Source organism: Erithacus rubecula (genome assembly GCF_903797595.1).
Source record: "Erithacus rubecula genome assembly, chromosome: 3".
NCBI lineage: Eukaryota > Metazoa > Chordata > Aves > Passeriformes > Muscicapidae > Erithacus > Erithacus rubecula.
Genome location: NC_136689.1, coordinates 101,607,450 through 101,626,431, shown reverse-complemented (window position 1 = coordinate 101,626,431; position 18,982 = coordinate 101,607,450). Strand labels below are relative to the sequence as shown.

The window sequence follows — 18,982 nt, the reverse complement described above, 5'->3', positions numbered from 1 at the left end:
AAGAATGAAAAGCTAACAATCATCACTAATACAAACCAGCATGGAAATTCCATGATCATTGATTGAACCAGTGCTTCAGTGGGAGTGCAGGACATGACTTCTTCCCTGGAAGCCAGTGCTATGCCTTGGAACACCATCACAACCCTCTTTATTTTACCTCTACCAAGCAGGTTTTGACCTTCCTGGAATCCCCAGCTCCCATCACTCCAAAGGGTGACTCCAAAGTCCTTCACACACAGTCCTTCCCACCGTGAGGAACAAGCTTGCCAATTCTCTGTCCAGCAGGAGCAACCCCAGTTCTGCCGGTGCCAAACCCAGAGCCTGCCCCAAAGGCTGCCAGGGCTCTCCATTCTCCCCTTTTAAGTACTGCAACCAAAGATGAAGCTTCCTAGTTCCAGCCCAGGGCAACTAATCCTTTTCTCAGACAATCTAGACAACCCAACAGTATTATTAAAAAGCTTTATATCATTTCCTGAACATAAAAGACCTATCAAAAATCCGTTACCTAGCGACAAAAGTAACAATTATCAATGGCAAGCACCAGGAGAGTCACAATTACCAACACCCCAGCCCCAAGTGAGTCAGTTGGCATGTGAGGCGAGTTAGCTGCTGCCTTCGGTGTCGTTGGTGAAGCTCTCGGCCAGGTCCCCCAGGCCAGCTTTGCTCAGTGCTGTGATCAGGTTCTCGGGGGTGGCGTGGGCGCCCTCCTGATCCTGCCAGGCCACCAGCAGCTGCTTGGCTCTCATCTTCACGTCCTCGCTGTCCAGCTCGATCTGCCGGATGTCAGACTCCTTCATCTCCAGGTAGGGCGCCAAGGCCTTCCACTGCTCCCCCAGCCTGCTGGCAAAGGACTCGATCTGCTCGCCCGTCATGGCTTTGTCCCGCTGCACCTCGGGACCTGGAAAAACACAGGAGGAAGCAGTGAGACTCAGGGAACAGCTACAGACACTGCAAAGAAATCTTCCCTAATTTTAAACCTTCTGTTTATTCACTGACAGACTGACTTACACCTTTCCTGTAGCTTTTCAAACCTGATTTTTACAGGTGTTTATCTGGGTTTCAAGAGCAATGTCCCTTAATGCCCATAATAAGGGAAATCTTGCTTTTTGTGTTATCTCTTACTACTAAAGTCTCAAATAGATCAAAACTGCTTCCTCCAAATGAAAACATGCAGACTACAGTTTTCAACTGTAATTATAACATAATCTTTATAACATGATCTTTAACATTAGCTGTGCTTTGGAATATTTTAGTCACCTTATTCAAAGTCAACCCAGGTAAAAAAAACAACCAACCAAACCCAGTTTCATTCCCTTATTTTCTCATGTTCCTATTGGCAGCAGAGCTGTGACAGTAAATTTCACATGCAGTCAGTACTTTAAGGGTTTTCTGTCATTCTGCATTGACATAAAAACCATGGAACACTAGGGTCTGCTGAGAAGCCAAGAGCTGTAGTGATTCCAGATGGGTTTGCACATTCATAGCTTATCATGGTCTATGATCTATGGCTTACCACTCATGCTTATTTCACAATTTTAAAGAAAGAAACACCAAAGATTGAATTACGTAGAAAAATTAATAATATTCCTAATTTTTAGCAAAATATAGATATTTTATTAGAAATTAATCTCTTATTAAAAATTAGTCTCGTCTCATGCCACCTGGAGAGACAGTTGGCATGGAGTAGAAGTTTCAAGTCACTCCAGTGCTCATCATTCACATTCATTTATCTGGACTAAAGTCACATCGAGGGAAAAGGACAAAAGATGCAGAACAACAAAACAATAAAAGCCCTCTGATCACTTCCCTCATGTCTAAGCACAGCAGACCATGGCTCTACCATTGTTACTTTAAGATTTAATGAAAGATATAAATCCCACACAGTGACACCACAAGGGCTGTGTGAATTAGTATCAAGCTGAAGAGGAAAGAATTTCTCTACTATTGGGAAGGAGACTGTGGAGAAGGTCAAGTGCCAGATGGAAAAGGGCAACACGAGAGAGATTCACAGAGGCCCACAGGTGGCTTTCCACTGATAGAAGAAAGCTTGCAACAAAGCTGCCAGAGGTACCAAGTGTTTGGTTTCCATGCCCTCCACTTCCCATCCACCCATGCTGGATCCAGGAGCTGGCACACAGGGTTACAACACACAAGGGAGAAGATGCTGTGAGATGAAGGCATGAATGAGGATGGCAGAGGGCAGATTCACAAAGGAGATGGGGAAGGATACCTAGGAGCAGGACATGCCAGGATTATAGGCAAGAGACAAACAGGAGTGGATTGTGGAGAAAAATGAGTGAGATGATGTTTGCTCTCTCTCAGAGAGCCTTTCGCCTTTAAAGTACTTTAAATGAAGAAGTGAAGACTTGAGAGTAGTAATATATCCATTTTTGAAAGTCCCACAACTACCACTCCAGGAGGGGCTGGGGGAAAGTGCTTACCTGAGTGATCAAAGGGCAGAGAGAACAGGAAAGTGGGTGAGGAGCACTCACAGAGTCTTTTTTTACACAGCTGACATTTCAGCCATGGACACCCAGTGACACTGGCAAAACACCACACAGCAGAAAAGGTGAAAGAGGCTGCTAATGAAAGTGCTAATCCAACAGGCTGGATGCTTTCAGCATTGCTGGCCAGGACACTGGGAGGCTGCTCCTGGTGCCCTGTGTCCCAAAAAGGCTGTGCTTTTTGGTGCAAATGCACTGGGGTAAGCAGGACTGATGGCCCTCAATGGAAACTATGCTAAAAACACAGATTCTGCAACACATCAAGAGAAAAACTGAAAGCACTGAGAATATGCAAATCTTACTTTCATTGTTTTCCTTTAATAAAGCATCATTATCTTCCTCATCTTCATCTTCACCTGTTTTTATTTCTTCAGAAGGAGGCTACAATGAAAGAACTAAACATCACTGGATGAATTTTGTGTTCAAAGAGAAATTCTATAGCTCTGTGCTTGTCTCTGGAATGTATGTTAGAATGGAAAGTCTGACACGATCCCATATGAGAAGTAAAAATCCCTCAGAGTCTCCTACACACCAGTAACACCAGTAAGTTCTAACAAAACATATTACTAACTAGAAAAACCTCATAAAAGCATCCACTGACTTCACAGATTCTTCCTTTTCACAGTAACAACTACTAAGCATTCCATAGTGAGCTTTATCACTTGCTTAAAAAAATCCCCAGCCAACCAAATTAAAGATTGCTACTGATGAATATTTTTCTAAAAAAAAAAAATCATTATTATTGTTATTCACCAATTCTATTAGTGAATTATTAGCACTTGGGAATTCACCCAAAGTTTATGTACTTTCAGACTTCTGGAAGGTGGCAAACAAATACACAAACAACAAACTTCACTCCCTCATTTAGCTACTGATCAGCCGAAAGGTTTCATCTTTTTCTACATTTCAGCCAAAGGCCCTAGGTACATAGTTATTTCTTGCCATAGCATTTGGCACATGACAGTAGTACCATCAGGAATACTGCATACAGCCAGACCTTAATACATTCAACAAGTTAAATGTCCACATTTTTTCTACATTATTTCTAAACTATTAGCAAAGAGTAAATTCTGATGGCTGGACAAACAAAACATACATAAAATCCAACCTTTAGACCTCACATTACACAGAAGGAGGGCCCCAGTGGAGAAGCAGGGGTTTGTATCTGCAAGACCTTTCTGGGTTGTGTGCTAATTCCCCACTGGCAGCCTCTCATCATTATATATAAAGAGATCTGAAAGGCCCCTCCCTGGACTCAAATTTGACCAAGCAAAGGGTTAATGCCTTAATTTTACAGCTCCACAAGGTTTATTCTTATTTTCCATATTTTAGAAGTAAGAGAGCTGATGGAAGAAATCTGTCAAACCTTGCTGTAAGCTCTGGTAACACTTAGCACAGCACCTTCAGTTGCACATGCTGCCTCCTTTCCTGCCATCCCAATATATTCACAAGCCATGATTCTGGCTGATACCCTCCATAATCTTGGTTTCCACTGCAACATGGAACCCAAGCAGCTGGGTTAATATATATGTGTGTATATATTCACAGACACATACATATAAATATATATTTACATATATACATTCCTGCTTACCAACAGGATTGCCACAGCTGGTTTTTTTCACAGTGTACAAGGTGGGGCTCAACAGTTACTAGGTTAATCAATGTTACTCAGTTAATTGTTACTGGGATCTTCAGAGATTAGACTAATTTAATTTGCAATTTTTACTTTAGTGTACAAATTTTTTCCTAGCTGGGTTTTTGGGGTCTTTTTTTGCCCACTCTGTCCCCATGTACCAAATGGACTGCAGACAGAAAAGCAAAACGTGAATGAATTCAGGATTTATAATTATAAGATATTTATTGTTACTTACAGGCAGCTCCTTGGCTAATTTGATTACCATGTTTTCTAGATATTCAGGTAAACTCTTGAATTGTTGGTTTGTTGGCTGGAAGAAGTGGGGACTTCTGCGTGCCAGAAGTCTCAGTGCTCTCCAGCCATAGTTAGAATTGTTCACAGCCCTACAATAAAAGACAGGTTTGATTAGTAAAGTCTGGCATCTATAAAAGCACAGAGAGAGATTTGAGACATTTAGTAATATAATTCTGTCCAAATTTAAACAGTTTTTGTAGATTTCTGGAGTCCTACACAGATACTAATAAGAACAGAATGAGAACAGTCTGTTTTCTTTAGCAGTCCAAACATGGAAGAGATTAAAATCATGTGAAACACAGCAGAGATGGACATACTTATACTTATTTTCAACCATGTTTTCAGGATCTGCTTGTTCAATAGCTTCCTCAAAAAATTCCTCCAGTGTTGGCATATATTCCCTAAAAAGAACCAAAAAACAAATAAGGAGATTAATATGTTTCAGAAATGTCTCTAAAATAGACAGTCTTTGTTCCTTCAGACACATCTCAAGCTCATCCACTGAAGAGAAAAAAACAAACCCCAAACCAACCCACTCAAATTTAACAATTTTAAATAAGCAAAGAAACTGATATATGTTGCTATGAAAATATTTACTGCATAACCACTAGAGTGTGCCAGCAGTTGCTAGCACTGCCTATTATTCACATTTAAACCTCCTGCCATACCAAGAGGTGACATCAACATCTGTCCACAGCATTTGCACAGCTCAGAAGCACTCAGGAATCAAAAACTGTTGCTAGTTTTGTGCCATTTGACAGCATTAGTAAAACATGGCTGTCCCTGCCACCCCCCACCTCAGCTCCATCTGCTCTCAGAATTGCTTGTGGTTGGTTCTGACAGGTACTCAAAGCAGCACAAAAGGAACCCTGACCTAAAAACAGAACAGAAATAAAATTCCTCACCATCAGGATGGTTTGCTGCTGAGAAGACTCTAAGCAAGAATCACAGATTGTGTAAGAGTTGGAGATTACTGAGAGCCAAGACTCTCGGTGGTGCAAAGCAAGCTGGTAATGATCTGCATTTCTCTTACCTAATGCTGACAGAGACACACCTGCTTCTGCAAGGGAGTCTAGTAAAGGGTTGGAGCAGGGGGTGAAGCACACTGGTCTATAAATTCGCTTCAATTTTGTTTTGAAAAAGGCATTTTGCCCAGGGCACCAGTGCCCCATGCATCATCACTGACTACTGAAACAAAAGCCAGCACCTTGAAAACCCACCTGAGTCCTGCCATATTATTCCCAGAACAATCACCTCAAAAGGGGACAGCTAAGGAAGTATTACCCCATTTGAATGGATATGTGAAGAACCAAAGCAAAAAGCTACTCTCACTTGACCACAGTCACAGAGCCCACAGCAAAAACTTGGAACCCAACCCAGATGCTGTGGGATTTATTTCCTGTTTACCATGGCATGCATTTTCTTTGTTTATCTCCATTTGCTAGGGGCTTTATTTAATTATTTTCATTTAAAGATAGAACAAAAAGCTTTGGTCCCAAACACAACCTCACCTTCATCCCTCAGCCTAGTAAAGGCAAGTATCCTGTCAAAGGCCTTCTTGTACATCCCAGCCTCACAAGAGAGGAGGGCACTTCCTCTGCAAAGCTCTGAACCCCTAGAAAAGCAATTCCTCCACTCAGGATATCTCCATAACCAACATCTCTCCCCAGGCAACCAGACTTTACAGTCTCTACCAGCAGAGTTCTCTTTGGGAACTGGCCCATTCCTTCTCCAAATTTTCTTACTCTGTATCATGTCTGCACAGTAAAAGAGATTTTGGGATCTATAACAAAGAAAGTTGTGTACACTTTAGCAGAGTACACTTTAAGTATTTCCTACAATTGTGTGAGCATAAGGGACAACCAATAATTGCATTTTTCTATCTGCCCCACGAGTAGACCCGGTAATGTGCTGGAACAATGCCTGGTAGCAAATTTCCTCTTATCTAGAATTGTCTAAAGCACAGGTCTGCTCAAAAATCATAGCCAAGTAGCATGCTAACTTCATCAGAGCCAGACTTGGCAATCTTTCTTCATTATATAAGGTAATTAATTATACAATCATGCTCTACAAAAGGGGAGTTTCCATCTGGTTTTCAGCTCAAGATTTTACTTTACTAAGCAATGAAAATTACTGACAGCATAAACACTCAAAGAAGTGAGGAAAACTGGAAGATTTCAAGGCAAAGATTCATACAACCACCTTCACTCAAGAAGGTGTGAAATGCACACCTCCTGAGATCATCTTGTACATCTTCCTTATGCCTATTTTGTAACTCTCTAATTAGAGTGCTAATTAGTTAGCTTTAGACAATGACACGCCTGTTTTTTACCTACCTACTCTCAGATTTACAGGCTTCCATGTTATCAGGACATAAATTCCAAAGGCGGGTCAGTTCCTCACTGAAAAAGAAAGCATAAATACACACTGTTTATGATCACCATTCTATTATTCCACACTGATGGACTGTTTTAAAGGGATCTAAAAAAAGATTTAAAAGATGTAAAAGATCCTGTCTTTATAAGGAAATAAAGCCTACTGCAAGTTTTAAAAGAATGATATATTTGTCTGTTCTTTGGCAGTTCTGAAGTAAGGATGTTTGAAAATTGTTGTATAGAAAAAAACAGTGGAGTAAAAAAACCCAAATACAAAACCTCCCATACCAACTAACCAACCCAAACCCAGAAATTCTGTAAAGGAAAGAGAACCCAACATACTTCCCCATAAGGATTTTTTTGCTTGATCCTTTTCCTAAAAAGTCCTCTGGAGCTGGCCTCTTCCTCACAGGTCTCATTGGCTTTGAATCAGGAGGTCTACAGGAAAAAAAAAAAAGGATGCTCTTTAGCATCAAACCAGTAATATCTACAGAACAAAAAAAGCTATTTCACCTTCACCTTTCACCTTGAGATGGTGCCAAGTTAAGTCATAATGAAAGGACTGAAGGACAATGAGCCTAAGAGTGGAAGGGAGGCAGTGGGGAAGAGGAGAGAGAAGACAAAAGAGAGATAAGGATAGAATTCTGCCAGATAATAGTGTTAGTTGACTCAAAAATGTAAAGGTCTACCAGAGTCCCAATAAAGAGAAGGAAGCAAATCACATTAGTGTCAGCAGCACATGATCTCCCCTGCCACTGGGATCATTGGCTCTATGATTGCAAGGTCTCTTTCCCCAGCTCCACCTGATTTCATGGAATCAGAGAATGGAGATCCCAGAGCAACGAGGTTAGGGCAAGACCTACCCATGCTGAAACTCGGGATGAGATCTAAAGGAGACAGAATAATTATAAAAGTCAATTTTCATAATTTTGCTTCTCTACAATCCCCCTGCAATAGTAATTTCTCTCTTCTAACAACCCCCCTCCCTCTTTATCTGCAAACAGCCTATGCCATGAAGAGGTGGCTGCACCTCATCTCTCCAATAAAAGGAAATCTCCAAAGAGATAAGGGCCCAGATGCTCCTTACCATAAAGAGGCCACAGTACGTGTGTATAATGAAAACAGATGGAACAAAAATGTTTGATCATCCTCTCAAGATAGTCAAGCAGACACATGGAGTCAAAGTTCAAGTTTTGCCACTAGTTAGTAACTAATAACACAGGAAACTTTCAGTGGTGAAAGCCATCTAATTGTCATTTCCATTAAGGTAAGTGAGTGATCACCATCAAGTGGCAAACTAATAAATAAATTGCATAAGAGAACTGTTACACAAACTGCAGGTATGCTGCCCTGCCTAAGCCATAATGCCAAGGGCTTCATTAGAGGCAATCCAAAAGGATATATGGAAAAGTCAGGCAAGAGCCTGCACTCACTGAAGGGACAGGCAACTGTACAGATTTCCAAGCTGTGTGAGTGGCTAACAAACATATGCACCATGGGTACCATATTCTGAAGTGTAACCACGATTTCAAACAAGCAGCAGAAAGCTTCTGTTTCACAGCACAGTTACCTTTCTTTCACAAAGCTTGGGCAGCCCTCATTTTTCCAGGAGTTCCAGTTTTCTTCAGTATTTAATATATGCTGTAGAAACACAAAAGTATTGCACATTATTAGGGTCATAAGCACTTTTAGAGTTGACTCCAAAGTTTTAAACTGAGCTATGAAAATTAAGGGGAAAATTCTTTTCTAGGTTGTGTGTTTCAGTCACTATCTTGAAGATCATCAATTTAATCTTAGGCGACTAGTTTAATTTACTCAAAAACAGTGTACCTGCTCTCTTCAAAAATTGTGGGCAAGGCTTTATTTCCCCTGGTCTAGACAAGAAAATAGATGTAGTCAAAGAAAAGCAAAAAAGAAAAGCAAAAAGACTTATTGGGTTTTTATTAATTTCACTTGTATTTTATTTCCATGTTTTTGGGCAAAGGACTCCTATCTGCAAAAACTTTTAAATATTTTTTGCTTTCCAATAACCCATTGTCCTCTAGGCATATATGTACATACAGGCATATTTCTGTTCCTTCCCAGAAAAAGGAATAAAAGAGTATTAATGAAAACATGCGATAAAATATGACTACAAAATAAAAAGACATTATAAGACTTTTTTTTTTTTTTTTACTGGGAAGTAAAAATTCACTTAGATACAACAGGTGTGTTCCAAAAGCTAGTTTAAGCTGAAACTACTTTTTTATGTGCTATATAGACTTTGTTTAGTCAGGCATCAAAATACTCACCTCTACCATTTTAGAGAATCTTTCTCCATCTGGAGGATTTTCTGAAAGAAGCTATAAATGGGAGAAAAGAAGGTGAACTTTTGCATTATATCTGTAGCAGAATATGTAGGGAAAAAACTCCAGAGAAAATGGTGGTTACTGCTTCAAAGGTGGTTGATACATTATTACATGCTTAATATTTTTCCATGTCATTTTTATGAAGTGGATACCGTACCAACCTGGTAAACTGCTTTTGTAGTATCTTCAATCCAAAGAGACTGTTCATCTGTTAGAACATAGTTTGAACTGGAATTGGAAAACAAAACAACATATCAGAAAGTGTGCTGAGGACACATAATTTACACCATACACCTTTGAGGGGTGTTAGAGGGGATCTGAGGAAAGTGCTTTGAATGTGGTCTGCTGTGGTCCCAGGGAGTGACCATTGGTTAGTTTGTGGAATTAATTAGATGTGCTTGGGGACTATATTTTCAAGGCATAGATACACCCAACAGGAAACCCATTTGAGTGATTCAAGATCACACTTTGATGTTGGACCCAAAACACAATGAAAAGATTTACCTCAAAACCACTCACCAAGTGTTATACTATACCATTTGCATCTCATGCCATCCTTGACCACCAGTAGGTGACTGTTTATAATGAACATTTTAATGCATTGACATTGAAATGACTGTCACCTTGAAAGGACTGAACTGGAATTCAGAAGACCTGAATTCCATTCTTCGTCAGCCACTAGACTGCCTTGATAAATAATCTGTAGAATTAGGATAATGATCCTAACCTAGTTTACCGAGTTCTTTGAGAGCTGTTTATAAAATGCAATATACAGCAGGTGGAAGACAGCTGCTTTGTTAAGGATGTTAATTATTATGTGCACATATGGCCCAGGGCACAGGAAATGAACAGAGATGGGATTTTCTTCAGAATAATGTTAGAGACTAGGAACAGATGGTGTTTGGTTCTATCCCATTCATTTATAAAAGCAACAATCACCATTGTTATTTCCTGCCATTTTAGACAGAGTTCTGCAGTACACTAAGAAAAAACAAATCAGTGACCAATGCCAAGTTGCAGACTCAATACAGAATTCAAAATTATGCCACACAGAAGTACCCTGCACTGGTCTAACAACTTGGTGCTGCCAAGGAGAGTCTCCTTCCCTCTCATGGCTGGCACTACTGTAAGCAAATTTTAATGGCCTCTACTTCTCTGAGATCCCACAACTCACCAACTTGGCAGAAAATTTACTCTGCAAAGTGAATAGATTGGGTTTTTGCCTGTGTAGTAAATGGCACAATTTTGAGCAATGAATGCTAGAGCAAGGGAGGGCAAAGAATCAGGCAGAAAAACAGAGAAACGAATGAGACCTTTGCTTTCCTGCCTGTAAAATAACTCCAGCCATACCCTGTACTTACCAATGCAAAGCTCCAAGCTCCACAAGCTCAGACTAAGTAGGCAAACTACTTTAAAGTATTTCAGTTTATCTCCAAATTCCTGGTTCCCCATCCCCAAAACACAAAATATTTTCACATTACCTTTTAAATTTGACTTGTCCCTTTAGATACTGAAATAGTATTAGGTACTGCAACAAGATGTGACGGCGGAAATTACTGTCACTCAGTTGTAAATCCATCAGCTAAACAGCAACAAAAAAGTAACAAATGTTTAAATATTTACTTTTTTTAAACGTATATTTGTAAAGACAATATTAGAAATTAAATCAAATAAACAAACAACAGCTTTACTGAAAACTCTTATTCCAGAAATAGAAGCCCCACAGTCATTAATTAACAGAGGCAACACACAAAGAATAAAATAGAAAAAGGAATAGAATAAATCTATCTAAATAAAGTGGCCAAACAGTGCAATGGGATACCCAAAGAAACTGTGGAGTCTTGACTGGACGTAGTGCTGATCAACTGCTTCAGCTGAGAACTTTTGAGGAGGGAGGCTGAACCAGACATAGGTTCCTTCCAACCTCAATCAGCCTGGCATTCTGGAAGGGAAACCACATACCTTTTCACTAGTTAGGAACTTTGCAAAATACACATGTTCTCCTCCTGTTTTTAGTTCTTCCAACTTTTTTCGGGAAGCCTGAGTGTCATCCAATTTGTAACTTTTGAAAACAGCCAAAACTTCTTCTGAGTACTATAAAACAGAGTTATTTACCACATGAAAATAATACTGAACCTTTGTAGACTTAAAGCCAAGCAAGTAAAATACTCTGTAAATCTATCAGCCCATGGAAACAACCCACTTGTTACCTATGTGTGGGACCTCTCTGAACACCACAAATGAAGGTGTTATCATGTCAGAACATTTAATCATATGGAATATTTACAGCATGCTAAGAAAAACAACATTTTGCATTGTGAACAATGCTTTGTTGTTTAGAGATCATGAAGAAAAAAGATTGGACAGTGCTACAGTAAAAAACGTCATTTGGAAGACTGAAGTCTGGCCTTGATGAGTTTCTGAACAGCAGCTGTGATAGTTTTTTGTGGGTGGTTTCTTTTTTGGACCCCATTAGTGTACATCATAAGTCAGATTTATATTAGGATGTCAGAGTAGATGCCACCTCTTATTACTAGAACACAGAGAATGAAGATTAAAAAAAACCACTAAGCTTCTTTGAATTAAATAAATACTGGGTGGCAAGTTATGAAGAAAGAGTACCCTAACAATAAATTCTCATCAATATTTATACCAAGCAAAACGGAAACAGTCGGCTGAAGGGGACATCCAAGTCATTGCTTCTACAAGAGATATGCTTAGGTAGAAATCAGGAATAGTTTCTTTAGGATCCCACTGGCTTCAATATGACTACTCAAAAATAAGAGCTAGGATTAGATAGAACTAGTTATCTTCTCAGAGTAAAAAAACCCACCCAAACCCACAAGTTCTGCTTTTTGCAGCTGATAAAACACAAAAAAGGTACTTCTGGCACTGTTGCAACATAAGAAGTATTTCTGATATTGACATACATTGGGGGTTTACTGTACATTTTAACACAACAACTCATTTACTGAAAAAGGCTCACTTTAGAAAAGAGCAAAATGCATTTCTGCATGCACCATCATTTTCCAGCAGCTTGAGCCTTTGAACTGTTCTATGCTTATGCAGTCGCTGCTACTCTTGTAAACAATGACCTTTACTTAGGCTGAATGGTTGAAAGCATGAATTCAGATTACCTTAAGAAAGGTTTTCCATGACACCTTCTCATAGCACTGCACAGGATTTCTAAAATAATCTTGAAGTGACCAGAATTTTCTATACAAGTTATAATCTATTGGAATGGAACTGTGGAAAAAATAATGAAAAAAAGACATACTGAAAAGCAATATATTATATTCAATTTCACTCCAGAATGCACAATCCCAGAAAATATCATTCATTTTGAAAGTAAATTAATGAGTCAGTACTGAACTGTCACAAAGAAATCTCAGAATTCGTCCTTGTAAGAGTTTTTCATTCTGTCTGTTGTTACTTTCTCTCCATAAAAGTGGAAACAGTACACAAAAGGGATCTTAGGAGTTTATCACTATTTGTGGCATGAAGGAACTTTCTCCTTAAACTCCTGAATACATCTTATCACAAGTTTTGTGAAGGGAATTTGGAAAACCATCAAAACCAGAGTGGTTCTTAGCCAGGGTAATCAACTTTTTCAAATCTTTACATCTCTGTCTTCCAGACAACTTAAGTAATTAAGACATTGCCAGGAGTCTTCACTGATTAGATACATCTAATCTTCAGAGGGCAGGAGATGAGGTGAATTTGGACCACAACATTCAAAGATATCTCCCAAACAGATTTTTTCTTTTCACTTTATAAGCTTTGCTTTAGCTTTTAGATTTCTGTCAGCTCACCAGCTTGTTGGTGCTTCATCATCTCCCATTTCACCTTCTTCCACATCCATACCTTCTTCCCTCTCCTCAGTGTGCTAAATAGGAGAAAATTATTTAATTGTTATACAAATGTCACTACAGTTTGCATAAAGTTCTCAGACAGTTGTTCACTATAAACATTCAATTACATATTAGATCAGAAATCTTAAGCTGCTAACTCAAAAGATCTCTGTACAATTATTACTGCAATATGTGCAACAAATTCCTGTCTTAATGCAATGGTAGCCTCACTTCTCCTGAAAAATGCTAGAGACAGCTCTGTCCTCTGCATATTGTGGGGAAAACTTGGCACAGTTAATGACAGTGCTCATTCCTCACAATCAAACCCATATTCTTCTCCTCAGAGTGCAGAGTTTAATGTTCCAAGTGACATACCTATTCCCAAAACAACAGCTTGGTCTGGCAGAGACAACCAAATGACGAACCTACAATACCAAACACTTTTTGTGCAAACAATCTTACAAGTTTAAGGTAGAATCAGTGAAAAATGACACAGGAATTTTCACCTTCTGTCCCAGAGTGCTCTCATGTTCATTGGTATTGAAAACAGTGACATTTTCCAGGTTAAACTGACTCTGTAGGTTAAGCCCTGTGAAAAACAAAAAGTCTTAAAAGCTGTGAAGTTCCAAGTATGTTTAAAAAATGCTGATATTCAATTCTCAGAGCATTCAAAATTTACAATTGAAATTCAAGCAAATAAGTCACAACGTCAAGGACACACATAAGAACTAGGACACAAGTGCAGAGTGATTTGGTCTGCAACCATTATAAACTTAAAAGGTTCAGTTTATTTAGTCTCAAGTGTGATGAAATGCAAAAGTCTCACCTGACTTTTCTGAAAGTGGAAATAACCTAGCCAAGAACAGCTGAATTCTTCCACAAAAAACTGTGTTTTGTGACTTAGATAATCTTCTTAGGAGGTCTAAACATTGTAAAAAATAAAGAATATTAGTATTTATCCCTCTTTTCATCTCTCATGTAACAGAACTCAAGAACTTGCTAATTACATGACCTACAGAGCTAATGAAAGGAAGTTCATATTTGAAAAATTCAAATGCCAGTGACTCCCTCTGACCAGACATACTTCTTTCAAATGCATTCTGCCAATTCTCCCAATACCTTCAACACAAATAAAAAATAAGTTTGAATGAATCCTACTCGAATATAGCCTTGGATACAAGCCTTGTCACTGCTGAGGAATGACATTCTTCTATAATGATCTCCACTGATGAACAGAGTTTCCTGAGGTCTGAATTGCTTTTACATTAATAAGCAAGAACATGTATCTGCTGAGTGATACACCTTTTAACTTTATTACTTATTGAACTACTATTACTATTCTTATTACTTATAATAATTACAATTACTTATCTGAATTTAAATGAAATTATTGAACTAATTTTCATTTGCTGAGATAGAAGTTCTTTAATACTGCTCCCTCCTTCCTGAAAAACACCACTCACCATTACACATGCGTAGCAAGTAATTTTTCCCTGCAGAGTAAAATGTGTTCTGAAACAGAGTAAAGATATTTAGAACATTAAGAGATCATACAACCTTCTTGAGGAGATTTAATCCAATCACAAAATATGAGTCAATATGAATCACCCCTATAGATAACTCCAAATTTGAGTCTTCCCTGCACAACAGGCAGGTTTCATTAAAAGGCAAGTCCCACAAATTTCAAGAAAGCATAAAACACATTTACATCCAGCTTTCATAAAGAAAAACCATGTGTGACAATGTACTGTAAGAACACCATTCACTTCTTTTTCTTGGAATGCACTAATTTTTACACTCATTTCCTCTATTACTCCACATATTATTCATACAAACAAGCAAAGAGCACACAAATAAGATTAACAGTGTTTACAATACTGTGATCTGGAAGGAGAAATTGACAGATACTTGAATTAGCAATAAACAACAGTTTGTGAATATATCAAATAGGGGGCCATAATGTTACCTGAAATAAACCAGCCTGAATGACTATGGGAGTAGGTTCTAGTTAGAAACTCCAGGTTAGGAAAACACTGAGACAGTAGAATGCTCTGGAGTTTCTGACACTTGTGTGCCAGCTACAAAGACAGGTAAATTCTGTTCATTAAAATGGTTATAGTAGACAAAAGCTTTGGCCAAATTATGTAACATTTTCAGAAATACCCACCGATTTCCATGTAGCAACATTTTTCTCCACAAAAGTGAAAATTTTGTCACACTGATCCAAAGGGAGGCAATCCAGAACGTCCCCCAAAAGCACAAAAGGAGTTGATGCAGTGCAGATACCTATGAGGAACACAGTCTTTTATTCAACAAATTTGAACTGAAACACAAATAAATGCATTACACTTGAAGGACATTTTCTTTAAAAAGTAGAAGAAAGATGTTCTTCTGAGTTCCTACAAATCCTAACAGATTTGGAACTTGGCTAAAATGTGAACTTTCATTAAAGCTATTTCTACACATATTCAAATGAGATTTGCAAAAGCTTTGCATTAACATACAACAAATATTAAAATAATCACTGTTCTAATGACCTCAAAGTCTTGCAGACTGCAAGGGAACTCTTTCAGACTCCTAAATCCGCAGTTAGTACCACTACACACATCCATGGAGCCTGAGAGCCTTTTCAAGCACCACTAAAACAGTGTTCCAAGTCCATCCACCCATGCTCTGTAGGCATTGCCTGCATTCCTCATGGCACAGCTCTTGTTATTCTACAGCTCATAAAACATACGTGTAGTTGATGTATACTTACTAAAACAAACAATTTTTGATGAAGAATGTGAACGAATAAAGAATGTGAACAAATAAGAAAAAGGAAGAGAGCAAAAGACACTTCAGAAGAGATCAGCACACTGATTTCTGACACAATCTGCTACTGAAACAGATTCAAGTATCTAAAATATAAATAAAATATCTAAACCACAAATATTTAGATGTTATTCTGCCTCTGGCAAGTCATTTTACCTCTCTGCTTCAGGGGTCTCATCTCCAAAATTACGATGAGAAACTTCCAATCATTACTGAGTGCTGGACAAAGAAACTGCTAATCATGCTGCAACCAAACCCATTCACCTTTCTTTATTAACAGCAACAACAAAAGACTCCAACACAAATGTCACATATATAACCAAATTTAATTATACTATACTTAATTTCTCTTCTGAAGCATGCCCAAACTTACTAACCCCTAGTATAAGAGCAACATATCCCCAAAGGTAACCACACTTACAGAAATCAAGATTTTAAAATTCCCCTAAATGTTCCCTAGAACTGCCAATAGATTTGAAATAGAGATGCTCACCTTCTGTGACTCCACTAATAGCAAGAGAGATAATTGCCAGGAGATTCTCACATGGAGCTTTATTTATCTAAAAAAGAAAACAGTGTTGAAATTCTCTAGTCAGACTGTAATGTATCTAACAAAACTAAAATTCTTGTTTCCAAGTATATTTAAAACAGGCATATTTAAAACAAATATTGACATTCAGCTTCCCTAAACAATCTATGAAATTTGACCTATCACTTAACTGTAGTAAGTTTTATTTACTTTCCTGACTGCTTACAGCCACTAAAGACCTAATTGTACAGAGAGTCACATACCTCTGAAAATTAATATTCCACATTCAGACTTCATTCACATATTATCACACATTATTTGACTAATTTAATCATTCCTTTCAGTTGAAAAGGCAGCTTTGTTACGTATTAGTAACAAATCACAAAACAGTTTGGATCTGAGGAGGCCAAAAGATCTCATTGTTCAAACCTCTCTGCCAGGGGCAGAGACACCTTTCACTAGACCAGGTTGCTGAAAGCTCCATCCAACCTGACCTTGATCATTTCCAGGGATGGGGCATCCACAGCATCTCAGGACAACTTGTTCCAGTGCTTCATCAGCCTCATAGTGAAGAATTCCTTTGTGACATCTATTCCAAACCTACCTTTTCCACCCACTTTTAAAGTACAGTTATTGAACAATGCATATTTATGAATTAGAATTTTAATATGTAGCAGACTTTCATAAGCATTACAAAGAACTGCTAGAAAAGGTTCAGACAACAGTTCTCACCACAGTGTGGTATCTGTAAAATAGAAGGTTCTACCAATCTCCCTGAAATCAACTGTATTTAATCTCAATTACATCACCATTACATAGTTCCTGTTTTTAATAAAGTGTTTTCTTACTAAAGTAAGTTGCTGTTACACTAATATGGCCTGCTAATAGAAATTTGAGATTCAACAAGAGATAAACTTCAGCAGTTTAAAGTACTTACTATTTCTTCTTCTACAACAACTCTAAAAGCTTGATCCAAGGTACACTTCTTTTCATTTTCACTGCAAATACAAACATTCCAACCTGAGTTAGGAAAAACCTTCAGGCACAAGATTACCAAAAGTTATCTAAATAGGCACTTTTTAAAAAAATCAAGTGGCCTTTACTTACCTTCCAGGAACTTGGTTAAATGCATTCAACAATGGCTTGATGCTTTTGTTTATCAGAGCCTCTCTGGTGGATGTCTACCAAAATGCAAAGAAAGAAAAGATAAAACACCAGTACAAAACTTGAAGGATCTTCCTCCTTCCTCTGACAGCGGACAGAAACACTAAGGAATCTTTTTGCCACACACCACGTGTTAGTTTACAGAGAGAACTTTGTAACAAGAAGGGCAAATGACAAGCACATAAGAAATTAGGTACCTGAGCATCACATCTCAAACCTGGACTAAGTGTTGTGAAAACAGCATTTTTAAAGGATTCACAGAGATCACACTCTTGTCACCAACACTGGACCTGTCATTGTCTTGCATGCCACACCCGTGGTTGGGGAAACAGATCAGAGAATATTCTGAGGGAAGGGACCCACAAGGATCATCGAGCCCAACACATGGCCCTGCATGAACAACCCCAAAAATCCCATCGTGTGCCAGAGAACCTCTCTGTTTTCATCTCCTCCCAATTTTCTGTCACCTACAAACTTGCATAGGATCCCTGCAAGTCCTGCGTTAACGAAGATATTAAATAGCACACGACTCCTGCTAAAAAGATGGTCTAAAAATTACTATTTCCTGTGACAAAATCAAGTGCCTCAAGCACTTCTGTGCAAATCCCAGCCTCCTGCCTGCCCAGCTGGGTCGCAAACGCCGGGATCCAGAGGCCTGGGCACACACGCAGCACCCCAGCTCTGGGAAAGGAAAAGCATCCTTCAGCAGAGACACAGAGAAATGTAATAAACCCGGACGTTCTGCGACGGGGGGGAGAGCCACACTTTAATTGTCTCTGACATTAATTTTCGCTAACCTGAAGACTCATCCTCCCCTCGGCCGAGCCGGCGCGCAGCCCGCCCTCACTCCCCTTCCCACACCGCCGCACCCCGGCCGCGCTGAGCGCTCCAGAAAGGAGCGCCAGGGCCGCGGGCCCGGAGGCGCCGAGGCACAGCCCGGCCGCCGTCCGAGCGGCAGGGACGGAGGGAAGGCTGCGGGAACGGAGGGAAGGCAGCGGGGAGGCGAGGGAGGCTCACCGTGAAGCGGAGCCGCGCCTCGGGCAGGCTGAAGAGCGGCGGCGACATGTTCCCGGGCGGGCGGGCGGCGCTGCGGGCGCGCGCCGATGACGCCATGGCGCCCGCCCTCACGGCGGGAAGAGGGAGGAGCGCGGGAGCCATGGGCGGTGGCGGGCCCGGGGCGGCGGCTCATGGAGAGCCTGAGGCTGGGAAACACCTCCGGAGTGCTTCTGCCGAGCTCAGCCGGCCGCCAAAACACGGCCCCGAGGCCCACATCCACACGATCTTTGAATGCTTTCAGGGTTGGTGTCTCCACCGCTTCCCTGTCCCAATGCTTGGCAGCCCTTTCAGTGAGGCGATTGTTCCTGATATCCAGCCCAAACCTCCCCTGGCACAACTTGAGGCCAATTTGTTCTGGTCCTGTCACTTATCGCCTGGGAGAAGAGGCCGACCCGCAGCCTCCTCTTG

The 18,982-nt window shown here is 39.8% G+C and overlaps 1 protein-coding gene across 2 annotated transcripts; it reads right to left on the bottom strand.

Moving 5' to 3' along the window:
* Positions 1 to 445: 445 nt before the first annotated feature.
* On the bottom strand, positions 446 to 18,759 carry THOC1 (THO complex subunit 1). Of its 2 annotated transcripts, none has more exons than XM_079301249.1 (21): positions 18,536 to 18,759; positions 17,462 to 17,535; positions 17,292 to 17,352; positions 16,319 to 16,385; positions 15,179 to 15,297; positions 14,475 to 14,523; positions 13,838 to 13,933; positions 13,518 to 13,600; positions 12,973 to 13,046; positions 12,298 to 12,406; positions 11,123 to 11,254; positions 10,642 to 10,742; positions 9,322 to 9,388; positions 9,104 to 9,154; positions 8,383 to 8,453; positions 7,155 to 7,250; positions 6,774 to 6,839; positions 4,755 to 4,838; positions 4,379 to 4,526; positions 2,807 to 2,885; positions 446 to 898 (listed from the first exon to the last, which is right to left on the bottom strand). In XM_079301249.1, exons 1-21 carry the CDS (start codon positions 18,674 to 18,676, stop codon positions 603 to 605), a joined length of 2,064 nt encoding a protein of 687 aa, XP_079157375.1. In that variant the 5' UTR covers positions 18,677 to 18,759; the 3' UTR covers positions 446 to 602. The 2 variants fall into 2 exon arrangements, with proteins under 2 accessions (XP_079157375.1, XP_079157376.1); XM_079301250.1 differs by having other exon boundaries at positions 7,155 to 7,274; positions 18,536 to 18,664.
* Between the last annotated feature and the right edge of the window lie 223 nt (positions 18,760 to 18,982).

Bases quoted from the DNA above. Each gene is read 5' to 3' on its own strand.
- THOC1 (XM_079301249.1), bottom strand. From the start codon at position 18,676: ATGGCTCCCGCGCTCCTCCCTCTTCCCGCCGTGAGGGCGGGCGCCATG. The intron at 17,353-17,461 runs GTAAGTAAAGGC...TTGTATTTGCAG, and splicing joins TTTAACCAAGTTCCTGGAAG to TGAAAATGAAAAGAAGTGTA. The intron at 10,743-11,122 runs GTATGTGGTTTC...GTTGCTGTTTAG, and splicing joins AGTTCCTAACTAGTGAAAAG to CTGATGGATTTACAACTGAG.